This window comes from Lepus europaeus, chromosome 7 (assembly GCF_033115175.1).
Source record: "Lepus europaeus isolate LE1 chromosome 7, mLepTim1.pri, whole genome shotgun sequence".
NCBI lineage: Eukaryota > Metazoa > Chordata > Mammalia > Lagomorpha > Leporidae > Lepus > Lepus europaeus.
This window is the reverse complement of record NC_084833.1, coordinates 118,555,426-118,582,859: the sequence shown is the minus strand read 5'-3', so window position 1 is coordinate 118,582,859 and position 27,434 is coordinate 118,555,426. Positions and strand designations below refer to the sequence as shown.

The following is a 27,434-nucleotide window of genomic DNA, read 5'->3' as shown; positions in this document are numbered from 1 at the left end:
TACAGTGGAAAGCCTTAAGAACAGACTTGGTGAGGCAGAAGAGAGAATCCGAGCTAGAAAACAAATCTTTGGAAATTTCTCAGTCCAAAAGGTGAAAAAAAAGGGAGACTTTTAGAATACTGTGAACACACAGGTCTTAAGAGTTTCTGAAGATATAGAAAAAGAGAATGTATTAGAAGGCCTATTCAGAGAAATAATTGCAGAAAACTACCCTAATTTGGAGAAAGGGATGTCCAAATACGAGGCACATAGAAGTCCTAATAGACATGACCAGAAAAGATCATCACCACAACACATTGTAGTCAAACTTTGAGCAGTAAAACATAAAAGATTCTAACATGTGTACAAGAGAAATGCCAGATTACTTTCAGAAGATCTCCAATTAGACTCACAGCTGACCTCTTATCTTTTTTTTTTTTTTTTATTTAGTTGACAGATGAGTTACAGACAGTGAGAGAGAGAGAGGGAGAGAAAGGTCTTCTTTTGGTTAGTTCACTCCCCAAATGGCAACCGCGGGAATTATGTTGATCCAAGCCAGGAGCCAGGTGCCTCCTCCTGGTCTCCCATGTGGGTGCAGGGCCCAAGCACTTGGGCCATCCTCCACTGCCTTCCCAGGCCACAGCAGAGAGCTGGACTGAAGAGGAGCAACTGGGACTAGAACCTAGCGACCATATGGGATGCCAGCGCTACAGGTGGAGGATTAACCTAGTGTGCCACGATGCTGGCCCCTGACTTCTTACTGGAAACCCATAGGCTAGGAAAAAAATGGAGAGACATAGTCTAAGTCTTGAAAGAAAAATAAAACCATCAAGTATTAAATGAAAAAAGAAAACTATACCAGGAAAATCTTATTTGTGAATAAAAGTGAAATAAAGACCTTCCAAAACAAACAAATTGAAAGAATTTGTCACCACTAATCCAGTCTTACAAAAGATGATTAAGGCTGTGCTGCACTAGAAACACAGAAAGATAGTCATAATTATGAAAGAATGTGAAGGCAGAAAATGTCCCAATAAAAGTATGAAGGAAATCCAAAGCAAACAATGGGAATATTTGCAGAGAAATGACAGGGCTAAGTTGTTACTTATCAATAGTAACCTTGAATGAAGATGGCCTAAATTCTCCAATTAGAAGATACAGACTAGATGAATGGAATAAACAGCAAGACCCATGTATTTGCTGCCTATACAAGAAGCACACGTCACCAACAAAAGTACACGCAGACTGAAGGTGAAAGGATGGAAAAAGATATTCCGTGCTTTTGGAAAGCAAAAAGAAGCAGGTGTAGCCATACTAATATTAGACAAAATAGACTTTAACACAAAAACAGTTAAAATAGACAAAGAATGGCACTATGTGATAATTAAGGGATCAACTCAACAAGAAGATGTGACTATAATAAATATATGTACACCCAAAGCCAGGATGCCTGGCTATTTAAAACAAATGTTAATGGATCTAAAGGGAGACATAGACTTCAGTACAATATTAATAGGGGATTTCAGCACCCCACTTTCATCAAAGGACAGATCAACTAGACAGAAAGTCAACAAAGAAACAACAGAGCTAATCTACACTGTGCTAAATGGACCTAATGGATATCTACTAAACCTTTCATCCCACAGTTGCAGAATACACATTCTTTTCATTAGTGCTTGATACTTTTTCTAGGATAGAGCATATGCTAGGCCATAAAGCGAGTCTCAGCAAATTCAATAAAACTGAAATGATATCATGCATCTTTTCTGAGCACAATGGAATGAAGCTCGAAATTAACAACTGAAGAATCTCTAGAACACATGCAAACACATGGAGACTGAACAACATTCTCCTGAATGAATGATGGGTCATAGAAGAAATCAAAAGGGAAATAAAAAAATTTCTGGAAATGAATGAAGGTGACAGTACAGCATATTGAAACTTACAGGATACAGCAAAAGCAGTGTTAAGAGGGAAGTTTATGGCAGTTGGTGCATACATCAAGAAATTGTAAAGGCCCCTAATAAATAAGCTATAAATGTGTCTCAAGGACCTAGAAATTAAAAACAAAACAAAACAAAACAAAAAAAACAACTAACCAAACCCAAAATTAGTAGGAGGAAAATAAATAATTAAAATTAGAGAGTAAACAAAATTTAAACAACAATTACAAAAGATTAGTGGAATGAAGAGCTTTTTTTTGAAAAAATAAACAAAATTGATACACCAGTGGCCCAACTAAGAAAAAAATAAAAGAAGACCCAAATCAATAAAATCTGAGATAAAAATGGAAATGTAACAACAGATATCACTGAAATAAAAAGAATCATCAAAAACTGCTACAAAGAACTATATGCCAAAAATTTGAAAATCTAGAAGAATTGGATAGATTCCTGGACAAAATCTATCAAAATTGAGTCACGAAGACATAGAAAACCTAACCAGACCTATAATCAAGATAGAGATTGAATCAGTAATGAACACTCTCCCAGCAAAGAAAAGCCTGAAATTAGATGGCTTCCCTGCCAAATTCTACCAGATGTTTAAAGAAGAATTAATTTCAGTTCTTGTTATGCTATTCAAAACAATTAGAGGGGGTCCTCCCAAACTCCTTGTATGAAGCCAGCATCACCTTAATTCCTAAAGCAGCAAAAGGTAAAACAGAGAACAACTACAGACCAATATCCCTGATGAACTTAGATACAAAAATCATCAACAAAATACTAGCTAATCCAATCCAACAACATATCAGAAAGATCATGCACCCAGACCAAGTGGGATTTATCTCTGATATGCAAGAGTGGTTTAACATTTGCAAATCAATGAATGTGATGCATCACATTAACAAACTGAAGAACAAAAATCATATGCTTATCTCAATAGGTGTGGAAAATGCATTTGATAAAATACAGTATCCTTTTATGATGAAAAACTTAAGCAAATTCAGTATATAAGGAACATTCCTCAACACAATCGAGTTTCTCATCTTTGTAAGCCATCTTTGTTGCTTTTCTTTTCTTTTCTGTTATGAATAAAAAATGAAAACTGGTGAGTTAGCAAATATTTTCAATGAAATAAAAATATGACCTTAAAGATGGTGTCTCTGAGCTTTTTAAATGTTTTCTTAAAAGTACAGTAATTGGGCAACACAATGTTTAAGTTGGATGATGGTTTATTTCATTATGGCATCAAACATTTAGGTCAGGTGTTGGGTACCTTTAACTTCCTGGCCACCTGTTTTTGCAGATACAATTATATTGGAACATGGTCATGTTTGGTCATTTGTGTGTGGATGCTTCTGTACTACTGTAGCAGGTTTGAGTAGTTTGAAACAGCTGGCCCTTGAAGAAAAAATTTGCCAATCCCTCTTGTTAGGTGATTCCTTCTTTTTTTTTTTTTTTTTCTTTTAAAACTTTTATTTTAATCTTTTAAAAATTGTTTTTGATTCATTAGAAATCAATGATAAATGATGATGAGTGTTAAATAATAATAGGATTATGAAATAATTCTGTTTCAAGGTAGAGGAAAAATAAGATAAGATTCAATCTTATATTTATTTAATTTTTAGTGACTCCATGTGGTAATTGCAAGTTGAAATGAGTTCTGTTGCATTACTAAAGCAAATAGGAAATACTGTTATTTTTGAAAGACCTCTACAAAGGAATTAAAAGACATCTAAGAATCATTGATTATGAAATATCAACCTTAATTAATGGTTAAATTTGATAAGGAAAGAAACTTGTCAAGCAAAGATTGTGTCCAGTGAGCTATGATAATATACCAAGGGTTAATTCTTATACATCCATATTACTTCATATCTTTGAAAACTTGGTATTTTTTAGAAAACATGTATCCAATTATCTTGACTTTTTTTTAATGAGAAAACAAAATCAGTCCATATTAAGGTTGTGATTTGCCTTTCAAATTTCATTTTAAGTGTTCATCTCATATTTTTTCCTGTTAAATTATGTGGCTATTGTCATGGAATATACTATTTCAGTTTTATTTTTCTTTTCCAGATACAAGTGTTATATCATAAATTTGTTTTTGAAGACAGATATTTGGACTTAATTTTTATTTCATTTGTTCTGTTAAGAAATTTTTGAGTTTTCAGTTACTTTTAAAAATGAAACAGCTAAGTGTATCCCCAAGTGAAAAAAGTTTACTTGTATGAATACTATGACAGTCTAAGGAATAAGAAGTATTAGAAGTATATTTAATTGCCATTTTCAGGATTTACACTGAGAAATGCATGTATGATCTCATTATGTTTATATTACTGCTTTAGCTTTTATTAATAATTATAATCAAGGTTATTTTATTTTAACTGCTCCTGGGGGGATTTAGTTTCCAATGGGACTCATGATTTGATTTTAAAATTTGATTACAAGAGCAAGACAATTCTTATTTTCACAGGAAGTTTTCTCTTCTGCAATAAAGCTAAATATTTAAATTTGGTGAATATAAAACATTACTTACTAGTTAATGATTAAAATTCAATAAATAATAACTTTAAAAACTTTATTAAAATGAAATGTACTCCTTTTGGTACAAAGTCAGAAGAACCAAGAAAATTAACTACAATATGCTTTTTAAGAAATACTGATACCAAAGGGATAGTCACACATTTTTTTTGTCTTCATTTTTGTTTTTAAAGGCAAGAGGAGCAGATGTGCCAGAGATTCCTGGAGATCTTACTCTTAAGACATGTGGCAGTACAGCCAGTATGAAGGTTAAACATGTGAAAAAGTAAGTTTTACTTTGAAGTGGGTTCTAAATGAATTTCTATAAAGGAAAATAATTTCTTCAGTTCTCTTAAAACTTTTCTTTAAATTCCTTACTAAATATGCAGTTGCTGTTCATACATTAAATTATACTGTACATCCTGAAACTGTGGCTTAACAATGTAGTAGGGCTGCAGATTATTTGCTTGTCTGAAATTACTGTTTATTTTTTATCTTAAAATGATGAATGTTACTGTCTTAAAGGTTACATTTTTTTAACAGGAACAAACCAAGTGTGTTCTTCTTAGTACCTTTAATGTCTGCTCTTATACATTTAGAAAAATAGACTCCGTTGCTTATAAAGGTTGCTTGATTTCAGTTTTGCCTTTGAAAAACCTGAAATAGATGCCAAATATCTGAACTTATCCTGTTCTGTTTTGAACACAAAACTGTCTTTTCACTTATAAAATGTTAGATAGCTGTACTGCATGTGTAAGTAGAGGGAAGATAGGATAAAGATGTTCATTGTGCATCCAGGTCCACTGCTCCAGGACTGATGGGCTGTGACAACATTCACAGGTAAAACATGGTTTTGTTTGTGTTGCTTCTGGTTGGACACTGGCTGTTCAGAATCAGTTTCTTTAAAATTTGCTTAAGTACATATTTCTATGGATGTTGACTCGGATTGTCATAATTAGAAGAGTATATATATATATATAAATACATATATATGTATATGTGTATGTGTATATATAAAATGTTTTATTTTTGATGTGTGCACTAAATGCAAATATTTATTTCATTTATTTGATTCTGTATTTCTGAAAGAGTTTGTGTGGCTCTATGTGGCTCATGCGCATGTGCTTATTAAGTATTTTTGCTTGCATGAGCTCTCACACTCATTGTGTTTTCACTTCAGACTAGGCAGTTTTGACTTCCTTTATCTTATTTCTTATTTATTTTGATGTATTTCAGGTTACCCTTCACTAAAGGTCACTTTCCAAGGATGGCTGAATGTGCGCATTTCCATTATGAGAACGTTGAGTTTGGCAGCATACAGGTATATTCAAGGCATTTCTGAAGCTCTGAACTAATTCTGTGTGTATACAATATATATCTCTGATAGGTGACACTTTTCAATAGTTTCTTCTACTAATGTCTTACTGGTTGAGGAAATTTTTAAAAATTCTCTTCTGTTGACTAACACTTTTCATGTATGAATTCATCTCATAATTCATACATAAAATTAACCATCACACTAACATATATCAATTAAGGAAAAATCAGTCCTTCCTCCTTCCTTTGTCTGATTTTGTGCCCTGGATCATGTATTGTATTCATATGTCCAAGGGTCTGTGGAGCAGCTTTGTAAGTTTCCTAATCTACCTTGTCTTAATTATTTTGAATTTTGATACTTGGCAGATTAAAATGGTTTCACCTGAGTATTTTTTTTTTCAGAAATGTCTTGATGTTATTAGCATTTCCATTTACATATAATTACAGAATCTAACTTGTTGGCATAGAGGTAAATACTTTGCTGTTACTGTAAGTCATTGACAGCTTAATGTTAAAAAAATTATGAAACAATCATTTAAAAATTTCTTTTTCTTAGAACAAAAATCATTCTTTATGCATTTGTTTTTTAAAATAGGTTTAAACAGAGGAAAATATCTTAATTTCTGCATACAGTAAAGATAGGTTCTCTCCCTTTTGCCAGTCCCCCAAATTTTAATCTCTCTACCAAAGAAAACTTACAAGGCATGATTGATACTGCAGTATTCTACTGTTTATGATTTTATTTAATATAAAATTAGATGAATTTGATCTGTAAGATTTATGAAGATAAAGGACATTTCTCTTTCAGATAAATTGATAATTTAAAAAAACAGAAGTTTTTAATACTTGACTACTCTGAAATCAAACAAAGGATATTTTGTTTCTTTAATGTGTATATCCTCGAGATTCCAGTTAACAATGATAAATTTGTTAGGTCAGGAAGAACTGATTAAGAAGACATTCATGAATATATTTTCATTTTCTGACTGTTAATGCATTTTAATAAATCTAATCTACACAGCTTACAACTTAATTAAATTATTTTCTAGTTGATTTATTTTTTGGTCTTTACAAGTTTAAAAATGGGCTCTTTTGTAGGCAATAAGTATTATAAGGGAGTTTTAGCGAGCATCAAGAAAAGAATTAGAACTATAGAGATCTAAAACCATGTGAGGTATTTAAAATGTTGATATTGTATAGTAGGTCAGTAATTTTCAGATTTGAAATAAAAATAAAACTTTCATTGGTAAGTGGGATACAGTGGAATAGAGAAACTGCTGACCTTAGCAAATACAGATTCTAATTTCCTTTATGTTTTTTAAACAGCTTGTGACCTGCACAAGTAGCTCAGCCTTGTTGGGTTTTGTTTCCATTATCTCTGCGGTGAATGAGGTTGTACTAAACAACATTGTAGTTTTTAACTTTATCATTAAAGAGTTTATTATAGGGTCATTGAGGATGTGGGTAGGGCACAGACAATAGTTATTCAACTGGGTTTGACTCTCCTGAGAGTTTGCTGAATGAAAGTAATGTTAGGATTCTGTCCTGTTAATTGGAGGACTGTGTTTAATTGTTGGGGGTGGGCAGGAATGTGTTTGATGGTTTCCTACCACTGCACAGTCTTGTAATCGTCCTGTTAAAGAGCTGTACCATTTTTGTCTTTCCCCCACCACTCATAATTTTATCCTATATATATATATTTCCGCTATTCAGGCAGAACAGGAAAAGAAGATGTGGTATTAACTCAGTTTGTGACCCTTCATTTGCGAGGCAAATGACTGAGAGTTTACATGATTGTGGTTATTGACCACGAGGCTCCTGGAGCACTGGGGCTGAGGTAGTTCAAAGGAAATCAGCCAAGATACCTCACCTGTCCTCTCCAGACTCTCCCCTCTGTGTAGGCTCGCTCTCTGACACACCTCTCATGTGAAATCGATTCTCCAGCCAGTCTTGCCCTTCTGTGTAATGTCTTTGGAGACAGATCCCTACCTACTATATCTTCCAAGGTTGTTTGCCTTCTGTTTCCTATTGGGATCAGTCATATACCATCAGGAGAAAAGCTCTAGTTTTTGTTAACTAAGTTGAATGGTAAAGGAACTGTAATAGCAACCTGACTTGACTTACATGTTTATGTTTTTTTTGACTTGGTTGTTCTCTCTTTTTACATTTTTATGGACTGATTGCCATTTAAAGAAGACCAAAAACAACATAAACCTCCGACGTACATTTTGTTACTACAAGCAGTTAATATTAGATTCTTGTTACTTTGTCACTACCTTGCTTTGTATAAAATAAATAAATTTTAGCACATTAAAAAAGATTTATTTACTTTTAAAGATTTATCTATTTATTTGAAAAGTTGCAAAGAGAGATGGAGAGAGAGCTAAAGAATCTTCAATTCACTTGTTCACTCCCCAAATGGCCACAATGGCCAGGGCTGGAGCCAGGCCAAAGCCAGAAGTATGGAGTGCCATTTGGGACTCCCACATGGGTAGCAGGGGCTCGGTTACTTGGACCATCATTAGCTTCCTTCCCAAAGCACATCAGCAGGGAGCTGGATTGGAGCAGAATAGCTGGGACTTGAGATGGCTCTCTGATATAGGATGCTGGCTTTGTAAGCTGCAGCTTAACCTGCTGCACCAAAATGATGGCCCTGTTTATTGTAGTTGTTTTTTTTTTTTTTTTTTTTTTTTTGGAAGGTATAACCAGAGCCAGAGCACATGTGTATGCGTGTGTTAGAGAGAAAGAGAGAGATATCTAATCGATCTATCTAGTGGTTCACTCTCCAAATGGCTGGGGCTGGTCCAGGCTGAATCCAGGAGCCCAGAACTCCATCTGTGTCTCCTACATGGGTGACAGGCCCAAGTACCTGTGCCAGCCTTTGCTGCTTTCCAGGTGGATTAGCCGGGACCCATATTGGGAGCAGGGCAGCCAGAAGATGAACTGGTACTCAGGTAAGGGACACTGGCATTGCAAATGACAACTTAACCCTCTGTGCCACAATGCCAGCCCCCACCCTAGCACATTGATTCCAAGCATGTTTATAGAAAATGAATCCTGTAGCACTTATTTTTAATATAAGAGTAGAAACACGTTCTGAGGACAAAAATAAGAAAACTGAGTAACATCTGTCTGTAGTAGGTTATCAGTCCCATTCTGGGCAGCTCCATTGTATGCTAGTAAGCATGGAACTGTCAGTTGGCTTACTCCATTGCATTAGGGCTTTGTATTAGTCTGTTTTGTGTTTCTATATCAAAATACCTGGGAGACTGGGTATGTTATAAAGAAAAGAGGTTTCTTTAATTTTTTTAAAAATTTATACGAAGTGAACAAATTTCATATATTTTATATATACAGATATGGGGGCATAGTCATACTTCCCACCCTACCTTCTGTGCTGCCCATGTTCCCACCCCCCTTTCCTTTCTTATTTTTTTCTTTTAATGTTTTTAAAAATATTTATTTATTTGAAAGATAGAGTTAACAGAGACAGAGAGGGAGAGATAGTGAGTTCTTCCATCTGCTGGTCACTCCCCAAATGGCTGCAGTGGCCAGTCTGGGCCAGGTTGAAGCCAGAAGCTTCTTTTGGGTCTCTCACGTGGGTGTAGGGGCCCAAGTACCTGGGCCATCTTCTGTTGCTTTGCATGCATATTAACAGGGAGCTGGATCAAAAGTGGAGCAGCTGGGGCTCTAACCAGTGCCCATATAGGATGCTGGCATCACAGGCGGCAGCTTAACCTGCTGTACCACAGCACCACCCCCTCTTTTAATTTTTATTATGACGTACTTCCAGGTTTCTTTAGCTCGTAGTCCTAGAGGACCAAAAACATGGCATTGGCGTTGGCATCCTGTGAGGTCTCCCCTGGCTGCTTTGCAGCATGCCAGAGAAGCAGAAAAGGAACCTGCTTTGTGTGGAAGGCGCAGAGTGTGTTGGGGTGGCCTCACTTAGGAACAACCTGCTCTCTGGAGGACTAAGTCACTCTGTGAGACCAGCATTAATCCTTCCCAAGGGTGGTGCCTCATTGACCTGTTACCTCCCATTAAGCCTCGCCTTTTAATGATTCCACCACTTCTGGGGCCAAGTTTCTGGCACAAGAACCTTCCTTTGGAGGAGACACTTAAACCATATCCAAAACATAGAGGTTTTACTTATAAAATGAGAATAATTATTATTAATTCTGTGTGTAATAAATTTCAATGATCGCTTTTAAAAAAAACTCTTTATTTATTGGAAAATCGGAATTACAAAGAGAGAGATCTTGTTTCCACTGGTTCATCCCCCAAGATGGCTGCAATGTCTGGGACTGGGCCAGGCCAAAACCAGGAGCCAGGAGCTTCATCCATGTCTCCCACATGGATGGCAGGGCCTCAAACTCTTGTGCCATCTGCTGCTGTTGTTCTCATGCCACTAGCAGGGAGCTGGATCTGGAAGTGGAGTAGCCAGGACAGGAACTGTCACTCATACAGCATGCTGGCATTGCAGGTGGCAGCTGTAAGTGCATTGCCACAGTGCCAGCCCTCCAGGTATCAGTTTTATTTAGATAAAAGACCATTTGCTTATAAAACAATTCAGATGTAAGTAATTTGGGTCAGTATTATCAATGCCATATACAAGGTGCAAAGGGCATTTTCATGAATTCCAACCTTATCTATGCAGCTGACTACATCTTTGTTTGGATACCTAATGTACATCTGCAGCTTAGCTTGCCTAGAACAGTCTCCTCTCAAACTGCGCTTCCTGTTGTCCTCCCGTTTTTGTAAATAGCAGCTGCAGCTCTGTCCTGGGGCCAGCTGATAACTGGGAAGCCTCCTGGATTTCTCCTTATCAGTTCTCACATTCTGTCCATCAGTGAATTTCTTGGCTTGGCCCTTAAAATACTTCTAGAATATGATTTCATACACCAGTTTCTCTATCATCACCATAAGTTGAACTGTTATCACCAAGGGAAGATTATCTAAATAGCCTTGTGGTGTTGAAACAGCAGCAAGAATGATTTTTTTTTCATTTAAAGATTTTATTTATTTGAAAGGCAGAGTTACTGAAAGAGAAGGAGAGGGAGAGACACAGAGTTTTCTCTTCTTCTTCCATCTGCTAGTTCACTTCCCAAATGACCACAATAGCCAGGGCTGGGCCAAGCCAATGCCAAGAGCCTGAAACTCCTTCTGGGCCTCTCATGTGTGTGGCAGGGGCCCAAGCACTTGGGCCATCTTCCTCTGCCTTCCCAGGTGCCTTAGCAGGGAGCTGGATAGGAAGCGAAGCAGTTGGGATTGTTCCTGGCCCCCAGATGGGATGCCAGCATCAGCCAGGGAGTGGCTTAACTCCCTGTCACAACACTGGCCTCAGGAATGAGTCTTTGCTGATGTGGATCATGTCGTGCCCCTTTTTCAGAACCTTCAGTTAGTTCATATTTTATTCCTTAACACTCCCTGCAAGGACTTATGGGAGCTCCTTTGTGACCCTTGTCTCTTCTACCCCTTAGAGCCTTTAAGACACTGTGGCCCATTTCCTCCTCTCCAACACATCTGCCCTCCTCAGGGAGCTTGTGATCTCTGCCCTCTCCACTTGTAAGCCCCCCGGGATGTCCATATACCTTGGTGACTTCCCTCTTTTTTTAAATTTTATTTATTTATTCGAGAGACAGAGCTAGAGACACAGAGAAAGATCTTCTACCTGCTGGTTCACTCCCCAGATGGCCGCAGTGGCCACAGTTGGGCTGATCCAAAGCCAGGAGCCAGGAGCTTCTTCCGGGTCTCTCACGCGGGTGCAGGAGCTCAAGTACTCGGGCCATCCTCTGCTGCTATCCCAGGCCATCAGCAGGGATGCTGATGGCACAAGTGTAAGTTAGCCTACTATGCCACAGCGCCCCGGTGCCTCCCCTCTTAGCACACTTGCACCAATGTTGTCTTCTCAGAACACCTTTCCTACTAAAGAATGTGACCGGAGTCACCACTATTCCTTATTGTCCTCCTGTGCTTGTTTTCCCTCCAGAGCACCTGCCACCATTTGGCAAGTCCAGTTTTTTTTATTATTTATCTTCTCACCCTCATTTGATCCCCTGCCAGCTTCCAGATGGTGCCTAATAAATATTTGTTGAATGAATAGATGAATGAGATGAATAGGTTAATGAGTTTAAATTTGAAGAGATACAATTGACTTTAAAAATATTGTTTTCTTATTTTTATTCATTTAAATTTTGCTCTTATGAGATAAGAATATTTTATTAAGAGCTTATTATAAAACATCAAATGGAATAAATGATTAAAAATACAAATGCTAGGACCAGCACTATGGCGTAGCAGGTTAAAGTCCCAGCCTGCAATGCCAGCATCCCGTATGGTTATCAGTTCAAGTCCCTGCTGCTCTACTTCCAATCCAGCTCTCTGCTTTAGCCTGGGAAAGTAGTAGAAGATAGCCCAAGTCCTTGGGCCTTTGTGCCCACGTGGGAGACCTGGAAGAAGCTCCTGGCTCCTGGCTTCGGATCAGCGAAGCTCCAGCCATTGCGGCCATCTAGGGTGTGAACCAGCAGACGGAAGACGTCTCTCTCTATCTCTCTCTCTGCCTCTCCTTCTCTCTCTGTGTAACTCTGACTTTCAAATAAATAAATAAATCTTTAAAAAAATACAAATGCTAGTTAAAGATCTCTTCATATTCTGTCCTTTCTGTTAAATATTGATTATATAACTGTTTAGAACTTTTCTATATATTTGTGAAATATATACCAGTATCCACAGATAGAATTCTAGCAATAACTAGCTAGCTAGCCATAATCTTTTAAAAACACAGATAGAATTCTACTATACAGTGCCTTGAAACTTGATTTTTTACTTGGAAGTATTATCTTGGGCTTATTTTGTCAATTCAATAATTTGGAATTATCTTTTTTGTTTTCATAGCTACATGGTATTTCATTTTAAAAATAATATACTATGTTATTTAATCAGTATTCTGTGGGTGGACAGTTTGGGTTTATTGATATGACTATATTCATTAAATAAAATGTTCTAAGGTGATTCACTAGGTCAAAGGATATATTCAGTTTAACATGTTGGAATTTGTTAATTTTCTAAAAAAGTGCCTATTTGTTTTATAGTATTTTTTCCTCACATTCTTAGCAGTGGCAGTGAAACATCTCATGTTTTTACCTATACAGTAGGTGAAGCATGGCATCATTTGTTATTGTAATTTGTGTTTCTTTAGTTATGAGTAAAATTGTACTTATTTATACTTCTAAATCATTTATATTTCTCATTCTGTGAACTTTGTTATATCCTTTGCTGCTCATTTTTCTGTTTTTAAAAAATCATTATTCTTTGAGGCTTGTCTGTGTTCTTAACTGCTCTGACCAGGCCTAGACAAACCACAGTCAGTGGTCTGGAAGTAGATATACCTGCGTGTACACAGTTAATGGGTGTCAAGAGTGAGCATTTTCGGATCCATGTGGGAGTTGGCAAGTGAGCTATGTATTCGGAAGAATAAAGCTTGGTTGGTGCCTTACAAGGATCCTATGAGTTAGGTTCTCAAATCCCCAGTTTAGAGAGATAGACATAGGATTTGTGAGTGATAAAGAAGTTTGCCAGAGATTGTACGGGTAGTAAATAGGAGATCCAGAATTTGAAAAAAGGTGGTCTGTTTTTAAGTCATACCTTTGTTTTAACCCAGTTTGTTCCTCGTACAGTGAGTGTCAAGCCTGTATATATTTTTCTGGTGTAAAATAAGCTTTAGATTGTACAAATGTGTTCCAGTCTCATTTCAGCACCTTTCTAGCAGTGTTCTTAGACAAATGGTCTGCCCATCCAGATTCACTCAGCTCAGCTGTAAGGTGTGCTGTAAAATGGTGTTGACATGCAAGAAGTGTTGCTGGTGCGGTGGACAGTGGGTGAGTTCTCACTGAGCCATGCTCTCTTGACCCCCTGCGTGGGGTAGGGGGGGTCATATGTTAATCTTGGTCTTGTTTTTTCCCTATCTTCTCACTGAGAGGGAGTGTGGTTCCTGGATATAGTAAGTACTAGGTGCTAGCTAATGTTCTTTCTAGCTAAGATATTGTACATGAATTGTGAGCTCTGATTAGAGAACTGAGGTATGACAAGGCGAGCGATCTAATATGTACCCACTTAGGAAGTCCTGGTGGGGCAGGGAGAAATTGATTTTGTCACTGCTCCTTTTTTAAAGATTTATTTATTTATTTGAAAGGCAGAGTTACAGAGATGCAGAGAAAGAGAGAGAGATAAAGTCTTCTAACCACTGGTTCACTCTCCCATTGACCGCATTGGCTGGAGCTGGGCTGATCTGAAGCAGAAACCAGAAGCTTCTTTTGGGTCTCCCACACTGGTGCAGGGGCCCAAGGACTTGGGCCATCTTCCACTGCTTTCCCAGGCCACAGCAGAGAGCTGGATCAGAAGTGTAGCAGCTGAGACACAAACCAGCGCCCATGTGGCATGCCGGCACTGCAGGCAGCGGCTTTACCCGCTATTCTACAGTGCTGGCCCCAACACTGCTCCTAGTACGTAAGTTAGAAATTTTAAGAAAGAAATGAGGCCACTTTTTGGAAGACTCAGTTGGTCAGGCGTATCAATTAAACTAATTTGTGAGTCCCAGCTACTATACATGGGTTGAAATGATGTCCATAATGAATATATTATTCACAGGAGAGGAATGGGGGCTGATCAGGAGGGCAGCTCTGGCCATTTGGGAAAGAGAACATCCCCCTGGACCGTGAGTCTCTTCAGCTTAGGACAAGTTCCCAGAGGTCCCCAGTGGAATAATAACTCCCCACATAACAGAGCAAAAATGCAAGATCTAGGGAAATCAGTGACCAAGGGCATTAGAAAATCAACCCTTACGTCACAACATGTCTCGGAGGCATTTGAAGTTCAGCAACCACAGTAACAGCCTAGAGAGGAAACTCCCTCTGCTTTCTCAGAAAGGCTTCGAGATCACGGGAGAAAATACTCTAGGCTTGACCCCGAGTCAGCTGGGCAAGGGTTGTTAAAAGTCAACTTTGTCACTAAGAGCTGGCCTGATAGCACTAAGAAATTACAAAACTAGATGGTTTAAATGAAAGATCAATTGAGGAATTATGAAAAGAAGCTCAGGAAGTTTTTCTAAGAAGAGATGAAGAGAAACAAAAGCAAAAGGCAAAGATTATGATATCCACAGTAGAAGTAATGGACAAGAGGTTAAGAGAAAGTTCCCTTTGTAGGGAAATGGGCCAAAAGATCATAAAGAGGGAAAGAATAGCTCCTAAAACTGGCTAACATACACCTAGAGCTGCTGAATGTTCTAACTGTGGAAAGCTGGGGCATTTAAAAAAATTGCCTGGCATTAAAAATAGAAGATAATTCACCTCATGGACTTAAGCAGGGAGTAGCAGGGTCAGGGTTCCTCTTCAACAGATCCTACCAGGAAGCCTTGAAGGGGAGAAGTTAATATTCCTGGTGAACTCTGGGCTGTCCAGTCCTCCCTTGCTTGTCAACCAAACAGCACAAAAGTTATCTTTAAAAAAAAAAAAAAAAAAAAGCGCCAATGTCTGGCAAAAAAAAAGGGAAGGATTTCAGGTCCCAAAATTAGGGTCAGGATTTTTCCTATATGTTCCAGAGGCAGAAACCAACCTTCTAGGTAGAGATATACTTATTAAATTAGGATTGGGACTCAGAGTAGATGATGGACAATTAGAAATCCTAAGAAAGTTCCATTGAAACAAATAAGAAGAAGAAAAATTGATCCCTCAGTACATACAAAAGATACAGAGAAGGGCTAAAAATTAAAATTAAAAAGCTAGGGAAGGTAGTTCATAAAAGACAGTATCCTGTTTCTTGTCTTTTTAATTCCTTTAAGCTGAAAAAATTTCATGTATTTCATATGTATAGATTTAGAAACATAGTGATATAATTATCCTATTTCTGATAAGGAAGAAAGGAAATACACTTGTAATAGAGGGTCCCGTTATAGATGGACTGTTGGAACCCTGTATATCTGCATATATCACTCCAATTCTTCCAGTGAAAAAATATTTATGATACCTCAGGGCAGGAGAGATTGTACCATGTCACATTCTTATTTTCGTCCACTTGCCTAGAGCACAAATAAGCTATCTTTAAAAATCAGTATTAAGAATTTCTCTAGTCATAGAAGAAGGTTGTTGAAATATCTTACATTCCTAGGATACATTCTACTAGATTATAAATGCTTAAAAAGAAATTGCTTTCTTCACTCTACTTTTATAATTTTGCAAGTATGTCATTTAGTGACGTTGACCTATATAGCAGTCCACTAGCCTGAGTTTGGAGAATTTCCATTGGCCCTTGCTCTTTTTTTAACTAAATGCTGTGAAATAGTTTGTGTAAGTGGGAATTACCTGTTCTTTGAAGATTTAGTAGATATTTTCTTTCAGAATCTTTTGAGCTGGGTTACCCATTAGGGACTTAATCTTTACTGTTTCAATTTAGGATTTCATTATTGGGCTATTAAGTTCTTTCTGTCTCCTTTGGCCCATTTTAATCACTTATGTTCTCTCAGAAAACTGTCCATTTACTGCAGTTTTTCAAATTTATGGGTTATAAGACATTATTAAAATTTGATCTTAGTGGGCCGGTGCCACAGCTCAATAGGCTAATCCTCTGCCTGCGGCGCCGGCACACCAGGTTCTAGTCCTGGTCGGGGCTCCAGAGTCTGTCCTGGTTGCTCCTCTTCCAGTTCAGCTCTTGCTGTGGCCTGGGAGTGCAGTGGAGGATGGCCTAGGTCCTTGGGCCCTGCACCCCATGGGAGATCAGGAGAAGCACCTGGCTCCTGGCTTTGGATCAGTGCATGGAGCGCAGGCTGCAGCGTGCCAGGGCGCAGCAGCCATTGGGGTGTGAACCAACGAAAGGAAGACCTTTCTCTCTGTCTCTCTCTCTCACTGTCCACTCTGCCTGTCCAAAAAAAAAAAAAAAAAAAACAACAACAGCAACCAAAAAAACCCCACAAAACTTTGATCTTAGTGAAGAACTTATGGTTTTATTCATAAAGCTTTTTTTCTTACTCATTTTTAATACCTTGATTCCTAAGCATATTTTCCCCTATTTTACATTTTTATTGTTGTTTTTAGAATTGAAAGTTTAGTTCTTTTCTTTTTCGCCTGGAAAATGGTTAAGAATAACACATATGTATATACTTATTAGAACGTGCATGTTAACAACTGTTAGGTGTCCTCAAATATCAGTATTGTACTATTTATGGCTCTTACCTTTAGAAAAATGAAATGCTGTAGATATTGTTAATAGTTTATTTGCTTTTAGCTATCGATTTTTAGTAAGTACATACATGTTTGCATATCTTCTACTGAATAGTGTTTTGGCCAAATTGTGTAGTTTCTTTTTGAAAAACAATGTATAAATGTCTTGATGTAGAAATGGCATGTGTTTTGTTTACAGGAATTAAAACCTCAAAAGAAAAAAAAAAGAGATAGAGGTCAATAATTAAGAACCTGCTTCTTTTAACTAAAGCCATATAGTTTTGAGCTCTGTAAACTTATCCTTACTGCATTTCTTTTCCATGTTGTAATATTTCTGTTGCCCAAAAACATAGTTTTATATACATTTCATGAAATATTCTTCTGTAAGAAGGAAAAAAAAAAGACCTTGTACTATGCAAAACAAACAAACAAACAAACAAACAAAAACCTGTGCTCATTGAGTTTGAAGCCTTGGTCCCTTCCTTCTGTGCTTTGTGTTGTGCTGCCATCTAGTGTGTAGGATGGCAAATTGGGTGTGTTTGATTTACCTTGACTTTATTGTCTGGTTGAATGAATGTGTTTCTTTTTACCCAGTTCCATAGAAGGCATTAAATTAACCTGAATGGAAGAGCTCTGATTTTGACAAAAATAAGCATATGAAAAGGATGAATGTAATATCCGTGTCTTAAATTTTCTGTAGGAAACCTATATGCAGGTGGCTCAGAAATGCAGATATGACTGTCATTACCCATTCTTGCTTTGACCCTGGGAAATGTGGAAGGAAGAAAGTGAAGTTTGACCCCAGTCTAAAAATATTAAGGAGAAATAATATAAAAATTTTAAAAATCCAAGTGTCATTTACAATGAAGTAATCAGAATTATAGTTAAAAATACACAAGCCAGTATTTATGGAATGCTTTCAAGAGCCAGGCATTATGTTGAATTGTGTTTGTACATTGCCCTGTTAACTCCTCTCAGTAGTTTCAGATCAGTATATTAAGGTAAAAAGAATTTTAAAAACTTACTTAAGATGATAGCTGATAAGTGATGAGGCTTGTATTCGAATCAAGGCAGTCTGATCCTGAAGCCATTCTACATGTTCTTTTGTAATGCGGGAACTGAATAAAGTGACAGAACTCTTATTTTACCAAGAAGGAATAAACCATGTTCTGAATTATCCTATATCTTTAATGTACTTGAAGTATGATGCATAATCTTACCGTGTAACTCATGTCATCTTAAATAAGTTCCAATGATCCTGGTCCTCAGTTTTCTTATGTATAAAGAGGTATAAATGTATCTATTCCAATTATGTTATAGATAACTGAAAATTGAGAATATTTAAAAACAAACCAGATTGATCAAGACTTTTTATTTTTATTTAATTCTTTAAGTTTTTAAAGATTAATTTATGTGAAAGTCAGAGTTAGAGAGAGAGAGAGAGAGAGAGAAATATCTTCTAGCATTGGTTCACTCCCCAGATGGCTGCAACAGCCAGGACTGGGCCAGGCTGAAGCCAGGAGCCAAGAACTTCCCTGGAGCCTTCCACGTGGGTGGTAGGGGCCAAAGCACTTGGGCCTTATTTCACTGCTTTCCCAGGCCATTGTCGGAGATCTGAATCAGAAGTGGAGCAGCCAGGATATGAACCAGTGCCCTTATGGTAGGAATACCAGCAGCTTTACACAGAATACCACAATGCCAGCCCCTGCTCAGTAATTGTTAAAGTCCTTTGGAGAAAGGCAGAAGTTGTGAGGAAGCACAAGATGAAATCAAATGACCACCTGTAAGATGTGGAAAACTGTGGTTGTCCAGGTGGCTTGAATGTAATGCAATATTGAGACAAGGGAGGTGCATCACCAAAGTACTTCCTATGCAAGTGAGCCACTATATCATTAATAACAATGAATAAACCAAAGAAAATTACTTCCCTTCATTTTAAGATGCTTGCAGTTTGCAGATTAACTTGTAGATATTTTCAGTTAAAAGAAAATCTTATTTTATAAAAGTACATATTATTACACCTGTAAACATTTGAAACAGTCCAACCTAGTATACTGTTGTCAGCTGACCAAAATGTTTAGTTTTGCTTGAACCAAAAGAAACAATAATTTCAGCCCTAATTTTCTGAACAATGTGTACTAATACTCCTTTTACCCTAGGAAATCACTATTACTTGTGGGGAGGATTTGGAATGAATAGTTCAGGTAGTGAGTTATCAATGATGGGGTCATCCAGATACCAGCATTTAACTGTATCATTTGAGATTATGCTGCTGAAGAGTTTGGTATTTAAAGGCAGCTGGATTATGAAAAAAATACATCTCCAGTGGAGTCACAATTACACATACAGCTCACTTACAGGAATTCAGCTGAATGTGCTTGAAAAGTAGTATTGTTGGGGTGAGCATTTGGCCTAGTGCTTTAGGTGTTGATGGGAAGCTTGTTATCCCGTATTGGAATTCCTGGATTTGAATCTTGGCTCTACTCATGATTCTGACTTCCTCCTAATGTGCACCCTGCACGACAACAGATGATGGCTCAAATAGTTGGGCCCTGTCTTCCATGTGGGATTGAGTTCCCAGATCCTGCCTTTAGCCTGTCTCAACCTTGCTGGTCGCAGGCATTTAGGGAATGAACCAGCAAGATGGAATCTCTCCCTGTCTCTTGCTTCTCAAGTAACTATAACTGACTAAAAAAAGTTAAGCCTGAGGCTGTGAAGGGTCCCAAAAGTTACCCTGCTTATAAACTAACAATTATGCGCACACTCTCACACTCACACTCACTCACACTCTAACCAAGATAGAAGGTCTCTGGGTCAGAGGTCAGGCCCTTTATTTACTTCAAGAATAACTTGTGTTGGCTCCTTGGGCTCTGGTTCTCCATGGAGTGATGTTATGATAACCAGATACACCCTGTGTTTACCCTGGGCTTTTGTATCATAAGAGGAATTCTGCAGTTTTGGGACTTGGAGCTTAAGTAGGGTAGCTGACATTTCTGCCCATTCTCCTTTCTTGAGATGGGAAGAGAGAACTTTGGAATGTGAATAAGCCTTCTCTGGGGAAAATAATTAAAATATCTTTATTTTAGAAACACCCTGGAATGTAAACATACAACTTGAGTAGAGAGATAAAACTTTTTGTCTCTGGATGATCTGGGTTTAGGGCTGCTGTTCAGTCATCCTTTAACACAGATGCCAGTGCTCTGTGCTCAGAAAGCCCTGACTGTACAGAAATGTGAAAGTATGCACAAAGCATTGTTTCCTAACAAGTGTGTGTGAGAGAAGTAGGTAAGAGAAGTGATTCCACTTTTGTGTCTTATTTTCTTCTTACTGTGGGCGTTACACAGAGTTGAAAGTGATTGTTATTGTTAAATATGAGCAAATCAGTTATTTATTATGGTACCAATTGAGGAAGTAGTGCTCTATTTCAGTTCTGGAAGGAAAAACTGTTGTGTGTTTTCCTAATAAATTTGAAGGGTGATTTTGTCTGTTATTGATTGTTCTTTAAGTGCTGTAATTACAACTCTTGTCATTTATTGACCCCGCAAGACGTGACTTCTCTATAGGGTTATTCTTCCACTTAGCATCCAGAACTCAGTAATTTCAAAGCATTATTCTCTGCGTTGAATAGTGGGAGGTAAAAGTAGGGTGGGTGGACCAGGTTACATTGTTTGTTGGAAATGATTTTTCATATTTTCACATCTACAAGCTACTGAGGTGAAAAGAAACTTGTTTACAGACTCCATAGCTGTGACACGTGGAACTGCAGTCACTGTTGAACTATAAAAGATGAATAAAAGCTTTGTGCCCAGTTTGCAATCTGTTAATTAGACTTTGATGTGTGCCTTCCTGTGTGGGTAGGGATAAACTTCTACCCTGCTATGTGCCGCTGATTTACATTCTTCATGTACAAAAATGATTTTTCTGAACATCTGAAGGTTGCTGATTTTTTTTTTTTTTTTTTTGACAGGCAGAGTGGATAGTGAGAGAGAGAGATAGAGAGAAAGGTCTTCCTTTTTGCCGTTGGTTCACTCTCCAATGGCTGCTGCGGCCGGCGCATCTCGCTGATCCGAAGCCAAGAGCCAGGTGCTTCTCCTGGTCTCCCATGCGGGTGCAGGGCCCAAGGACTTGGGCCGTCCTGCACTGCCTTCCCGGGCCATAGCAGAGAGCTGGCCTGGAAGAGGGGCAACCAGAATAGAATCCGGCGCCCAAACCGGGACTAGAACCCAGTGTGCCGGCGCCGCAAGGCGGAGGATTAGCCTGTTAAGCCACGGCGCTGGCCTTGAAGGGAATTGTATTTTTAAAAGATTCTAGGGGTCAGCACTGTGGTGTAACCGGTAGAGCGCTGCCTGCAGTGCCGGCATCCCATATGGGCGCTGATTCAAGTCCCGGCTGCTCCACTTCTGATCCAGCTCTCTGCTAAGGTCTGGGAAAGCAGTGGAAGATGGTCCAAGTCCTTGGGCCCCTGCACCCCACATGGGAGGCCCCAGGAAAAAGCTCCTGGCTCCTGGCTTTGGATCAGCGCAGCTCCGGCCATTGCGGTCATCTGGGGAGTGAACCAGCAGATGGAAGACCTCTCTCTCTGCCTCACCTTCTCTCTCTGTTTAACTCTGACTTTCAAATAAATAAATAAATATTTTTTTAAAAACAGATTCTAACAACACTAATGTGCTTAATTTCCACAGTGATGGAAAAGTGAATAGAATACAGAAAAAATAATTCCAAAGATAGATTTAGAAGGAATTTGGAAATAATGAGATTTGGAAATCCTGCTTACTATTCCTAATAAACAAATGATTCAGATACTGTTATTTTGACGGTAGTAAAAATTACATAAATTATTGAGTTATTGTAAATTTCCATAGGCAAATGTACCTCAGTCTTTACAGTATATTCTGTTGATGTCAGGCGTACTGTATCAAACACATTAATATTCAGACTCGTTTTCAAACCTCAGCTGCTGCTTGAGATGGCAGCATTACTTCTCAGAGTGCCTGGTTTTGAGTCCCAGCAGTAGTTCCTGATTCTGGCTTCCTGCTAATGCACACCCTGGGAGGCAGCAGGTCATGGCTCAAGTATTTGAGTCCTGGCCATCAGTGTGGGAGGCGTAGATTGAGGTCCCAGCTCTTGGCTTTGGTCTGGCCTGCTGCTGGCTCTTATAGGCATTTAGGGAGTGGACCAGTATGTGGTAGAGCAAACTGTGTCTGTCTGTTTCTCTGCCTTTCAAATAATAATTTTATTATTCTGGATACTTTTTATTGAATACCTTGTATGCTAGAGCCACCTATGAGAGCACCACTGATGAAGTTAGTAGAGTCTTTCCTCAAAGAAACAAGCAATATAACAATAAATGTAAGGTAAGAAGAATGTTATAAATGTTAACAGTTTTTAATAAGAGAAGTTATTTCCTGTGTCATTAAAAAGTCCTCATCTTTATTTGAAATTGTATAGAAGTTGGATATATAGAGATACAGGTGAAGAACACTTGGGCAAGGCAGATAATACAGGTAAAAGCACCTGGAAGGGATGAGAATGAATTGGGGAAGAATGGAAATGCCTAGAGATTCAACAAGCATCTAAGGTATTTGGACTTTTCAGTACCTGTTTAGCAGGAAATGGGAAAGGACTGTGAGGTTTTGAGATGAGAATCCCATGATCAGTGTGTAATGGGAGGCAGAGAGAGACTAGTTGGAAGACTTGTCATCATCTGCTCTGCAGTCATCCAGACACAATGCAAGGAGGCCTACAGTCAGGTCCGAGAAGCAACAGTAGGACATGGGGAAAAGGGACAGGTGTGAAAAACAGCAGAGATAAAGGACTCAAAGGTTAAGGGGTAGATCTTGAGTCTGGGAATGTAGAAAGACTGTACGTTGGGGGAAGAAAAGAAGAACCTGGAGTGATTAGGTTGGTCAACCAGTGAAAGGCTGTGTAGTTTATTTAGTTTGGGAATTCAGAAAGAAGAGAATATGTGAAGAAAGATGAGGAATTCAGTTTGGAAAAGGAGTACCAGATTCCAGTGAGACACGGTTTGTTTATTCAGTTATTCATCAAATGCATAGTCATCCCCACTGAGATACCAGATACCTCTCAAGGTGCTGGGGTAGGCACACCCATTTCTTTTTGTTGTTAATTGTCCCTCACATATTATGATTACAGTTATGATAGCCCTTATTTTCTGATTTTGGGTGAAAGCTGTCCTCATGGGTGTGAGGTGGTATCTCATTGTAGTTTAGGTTTTCATTTTCCTAATAATTCATGTTGGCTATTTATATTCTTCTTTGGGTAAACATCTATCTATTCAAGTCCTTTGCCTCTTTCTGAATCGAGTTGTTTTTCTTTTTGGTCTTGTTCTCTGTATATTTAAGTACTAATCTCTTATCAGATGCATGATTTGCAAATTTCTCTCATTCTTTGGGTTGCCTTTTTGCTCTCTAGATAGTATGTGTTGATGCAAATTTTGTGAAGTCCAGTGCTAGTGCTGGTGCCGTGTGTGTCATTCCTAAGAAATTATTGCCAAATCCACTTTGTTGATGTTTTTGTCCTGTGTTTTCTTCTAAAATTTTGGTACTATTAGTTCTCACCTTCAGGTCTTTCACCTATTTTGAGGTAATTTCTATATGTACTGTTTAGGGTTCTACTATTTTTTTCAACCAAACTTTAACCTAATTTTTAACCTAATCACTAGATATCCACATGCACATGTATCCTGCATGTGGATATTTAGTTTTTCCATTATCATTTGTTGAAGACTGTCCTTTCCTTGTTGAATAGTCTTGATACCCTTGCCAAAAATCTTTTGAGCATAAATGTGAGAGTTTATTTCAGGGCCCTGTTCTTTGTCATTAGACTCTATTTTTATGTGAATGCCTCACTGTTTTGATTATTGTAGCTAAGTATTAAGTTTTAAAAACAGGAAGTAACTGTACCTCCTCCAATTTTGTTCTTTTTTTTTTTTTTTCAAGGTTGTTTTGGCTACATAGGGTTTCTTCAGAATTCATACGAATTTCAGGATGGGTATTCTGTTTTTGTTAAAAAAAAATCAATGGGGTTTTGGTTGGGATTGTAATGTATAGGAATACAACTAATTTTTGATGGTTGATTTTGTATCCTTTAACTTTGCTGGGTTCATGTATTACTTTTTGTGTGTGCAGTCTTTAAGGTCCTCTCCATATAAGATCATATCCTATGAGAACAGAGATAACTGTATTTCTTCCACTTCAATTTGGACACTTTTATTTGTTTTTCTTGCTCTGACTAGAATTCTAGTACTGTGTTGAATGGTGATGAAAATCAGCATTCTTGGCTTGATTTGATGTTACAGGAAATACTTAACAGAATTTCATCATTGAGCATGATTTAGTTGTGTTTCATATGTGGCCTTTATTTTGTTGAGAAAATCACCTTCTCTTCCAAATTTATTTTATTTTATCATAAAAGGGTGTTGAATTTAGCCACATCATTTTCCTATGCCAGATAAAATGACCTTGTGTTTTTTTCTTTATTTTGTTAACTTTGTGGTGTATTATATTGATTGATGTTTGTGTGTTGAACCATCCTTGCATTCCAGAAATGAATCTCATGTGTAAGATTTTTAGTATGATGCTGAATTTCATTTGCTAGTATTTTGTTGAGGATTTTTGCATCATTGTTCATAAAGGGATATTAGTCTGAAGTTTTCAAGTAGTACCTTTGTCTTTAGTATCAGGTTAATGCTGGTGTCATAAATTGAAGTAAAGAGTGTTTCCTCTTTTTTAGTTCTTTGGAAATGTTTGAAAAAAATTTCTTTAAGTATTTTTTAGAATTCATTGTGAAGCTGTCAGGTTCAGGGAATTTGTTTATTGGAAGATTTTTGATAAAAGATAAAATCTCTTCACTTTTTCTTCTCTCTTCTCTCTCTCCATCCCTCCCTTATTCATTTATTTATTTATTTATTTGAGAGAGAGAGAAGGCAGAGAGAATTCATGTCACTCCCCAGAAGTCTGCAGTAGCTGAGACCAGGCCAGGCTACAGCTGTGAGCCAGGAACCTGATCCAGGTCTCCCTTGTGGGATACTTATTTTCATATCTTTGCACTGTTCACCTCTCTGATTTTTCTAGCATTCTCACATTGGTTGGTCTGCCTGAGAGTATCTTGTGCTCTGCTAGGCTCTGCTCACTTTCCTTCAGCCCTTTCTCTTTCTGTTCATCAGACCCCATCATTTCTATTGTCCTGTCCGCAAGGTCACTGATTTTTTTTCTTCTGAATACTAAAACTTTCCTTTAAATCCCTGAAGTAAACTTTCCACTCTAGTTGTTGCACTTTTTGGCTATAGATTTCTTTATGGTTTATTTTTAGGTTTTTACCCCTTTATACTTCTTCCTTTTGTTCTTTGAACATCTTTACAGCAGTTGATAGTAGATCAAGCATCAGGCTTTTTCAGGGATAATGTATGTTGATTCTTTTTTTCCCTATGAATTGACCACTCTTGTTTCTTTACATGCCTTTTATTTTTTTAAAAAAATGCACATTTGAATCTAATAATGTAGAATTTCTGAAAATCAGATTTTCCCTCTTCCTCTGAGCTTGCTGGTTTTTTATTCCTGTTTTTGTTTGTTTGGGATGTTGTTTGTTTGTTTTTCTTTTGGCCTGTGCTGAGGATGAGCCTTGGAGATAAACTTAATGTCTTCTTGGTCTTTTCTGAGCCTGCACCTTTCCCTATGTGTATGCAGTCACTTCCTAATTTTCCCATATACACAGTTGCTGTTGCATGCCCTAGTCTTTGATGTCTGTCTCCCAAAAGGGGAAAAGAAAAATACAAGGATGGGGAGAAGGGAAAAGGCATTGGCCCTTTACGTCTTCTGTAATTCATTTCAGTCAGGGGGGAAGGGGCTTGCCACAGTGTTGGGAGTTACCTGCAATGGCCACACACCCCTTTGTACCTCTGTGATCAGGAGCCGTAATCAGCAATCACAGCATAGACCCCCGATACTCGAAGTCAGGATCCCTTTGCCCACCTTGGCTGCTGTAAGGTCTGTAGACGCTGTTCAGGAATATGCACACAGCTGCCTGTCCCAGTACTGGGAGTGAGGGATGAGCAACTGCCAGTGTGTTTAAAGCCGATACTGGCAAAATGAAGTGCAGTTTCCCATCCAAACCTTTCCTTGGAAGTTGCAAGTTTTCAGTAGGTACCAGAGTTCCAAAATAGTATATCAGACTGTCTAGGCGGTGAGACAGACGCCTGGAGCTTCCTATTGTACCATATTTTCAGAATCCCTCCTTCCTAGATGTCTTTTTACATTGTTTTACTTTTCAACGTTGTTTTATACTCTTTTACTTATTATTTGTATATCTGGTTCATTTCTGTGTCTGCTTTATTTTATTGTCTCTTCTTGTGACCAGGGGTCACATTATCTTCGTTCTCTGTGTGTTTTGTAATTTTTTTAATGTGAAATAACATTATATAAAAGACTAAGATGGAAGTAAGTAATATTTATCTCCAGGAGAGAGCTTCTCTCTTCTTCCAGGGTTTCAGATTTGGGGACCAAGTCAGTTTGCTCTACATTTGATGTGGATCTGACCTTTGGCAGGTCTTATGTGATCAAGTTTTTCACAGCCTTTAAATATCCTGAGGGTGGGTTCTGGAGGCGTCTTTCACAGAGGAAGCTGAAGATGCCTCTGTGCTTTCTCACAGAGCCACAGTCTTCAGCCCTGAGAAGGAGCACGTTTTCCGCTCTTCACGACCTGGTTGCTCACTGCTCTCCCAGCTTCCTGTGGCTCTGGAGGGCTCCCGTTCCTCTGCCCTTCCCTGGACCCCCATCATGTGGTGTCTCAGCGGATGTCCCTCAGCTTTGCTGTGCCGTCCTCTGTTGCTGAGTGTACTCAGAGGGACATCCCTCAGTGTCTCTGTGCTCTGTCGGTTTTACTGCCCCTCACTGCGTGTCAACTCACAGGTGTGTGTGTGTTGGCTTTGCAAGGCTGCTTTGCCCCAGCCTCGGTGTGCCCATGATTACCTGTGGGAATCAGTGGATGAGTGGGCGTTCACATTCGGCTACAGAGTGCTCCCTGTAATTTTAGTTTGTCCTTAACTCTACCTGCAGTCACTCCAGGTTTGACTACTTTCTCATTTGTCTAAGGTAGGTTCTTTAACCTCTTGCTTCTCTACCAGACCTCCTGAAAGTCTTGTTACTTTCTGAAACTTGTTTCATTCCTGTTTCCTTTTACCCTTAGTTCTTGGATTTTTTTTAAAAAATAAAAATATGCAGGCGATCTGGCATATTTTGGATAATGTACTGATGGTTTTTTTCTTGTGAATTTCTTCTACTTAAAATATGTTTTTTTTTTAAATGCTCAGTGACAGACACTGCTTTCCTAAATAGAGAATATACCTTCATCAACTTTGTATTTATTATCATATTTGTTATTGATATGCTACATTTGTGAAGTACTTATTATCATGAACTGTCTGCGTATCTTCTACTTTTAATCTTAA

General features: G+C 38.2%; 1 protein-coding gene across 6 annotated transcripts in view; it reads left to right on the top strand.

Moving 5' to 3' along the window:
• Positions 1–27,434, top strand: part of ARHGAP32 (Rho GTPase activating protein 32) — a 307,368-nt gene that overhangs the window by 156,023 nt on the left and 123,911 nt on the right. For 5 of the 6 annotated variants that reach the window (XM_062197343.1, XM_062197342.1, XM_062197341.1 and 2 more), the window contains 3 exons: positions 4,637–4,728; positions 5,241–5,282; positions 5,679–5,763. In XM_062197343.1, the coding sequence (XP_062053327.1) occupies positions 4,637–4,728; positions 5,241–5,282; positions 5,679–5,763 (219 nt within the window). The remainder of the gene's footprint in view (positions 1–4,636; positions 4,729–5,240; positions 5,283–5,678; positions 5,764–27,434) is intronic. The other variant, XM_062197346.1, reaches the window with a different exon arrangement.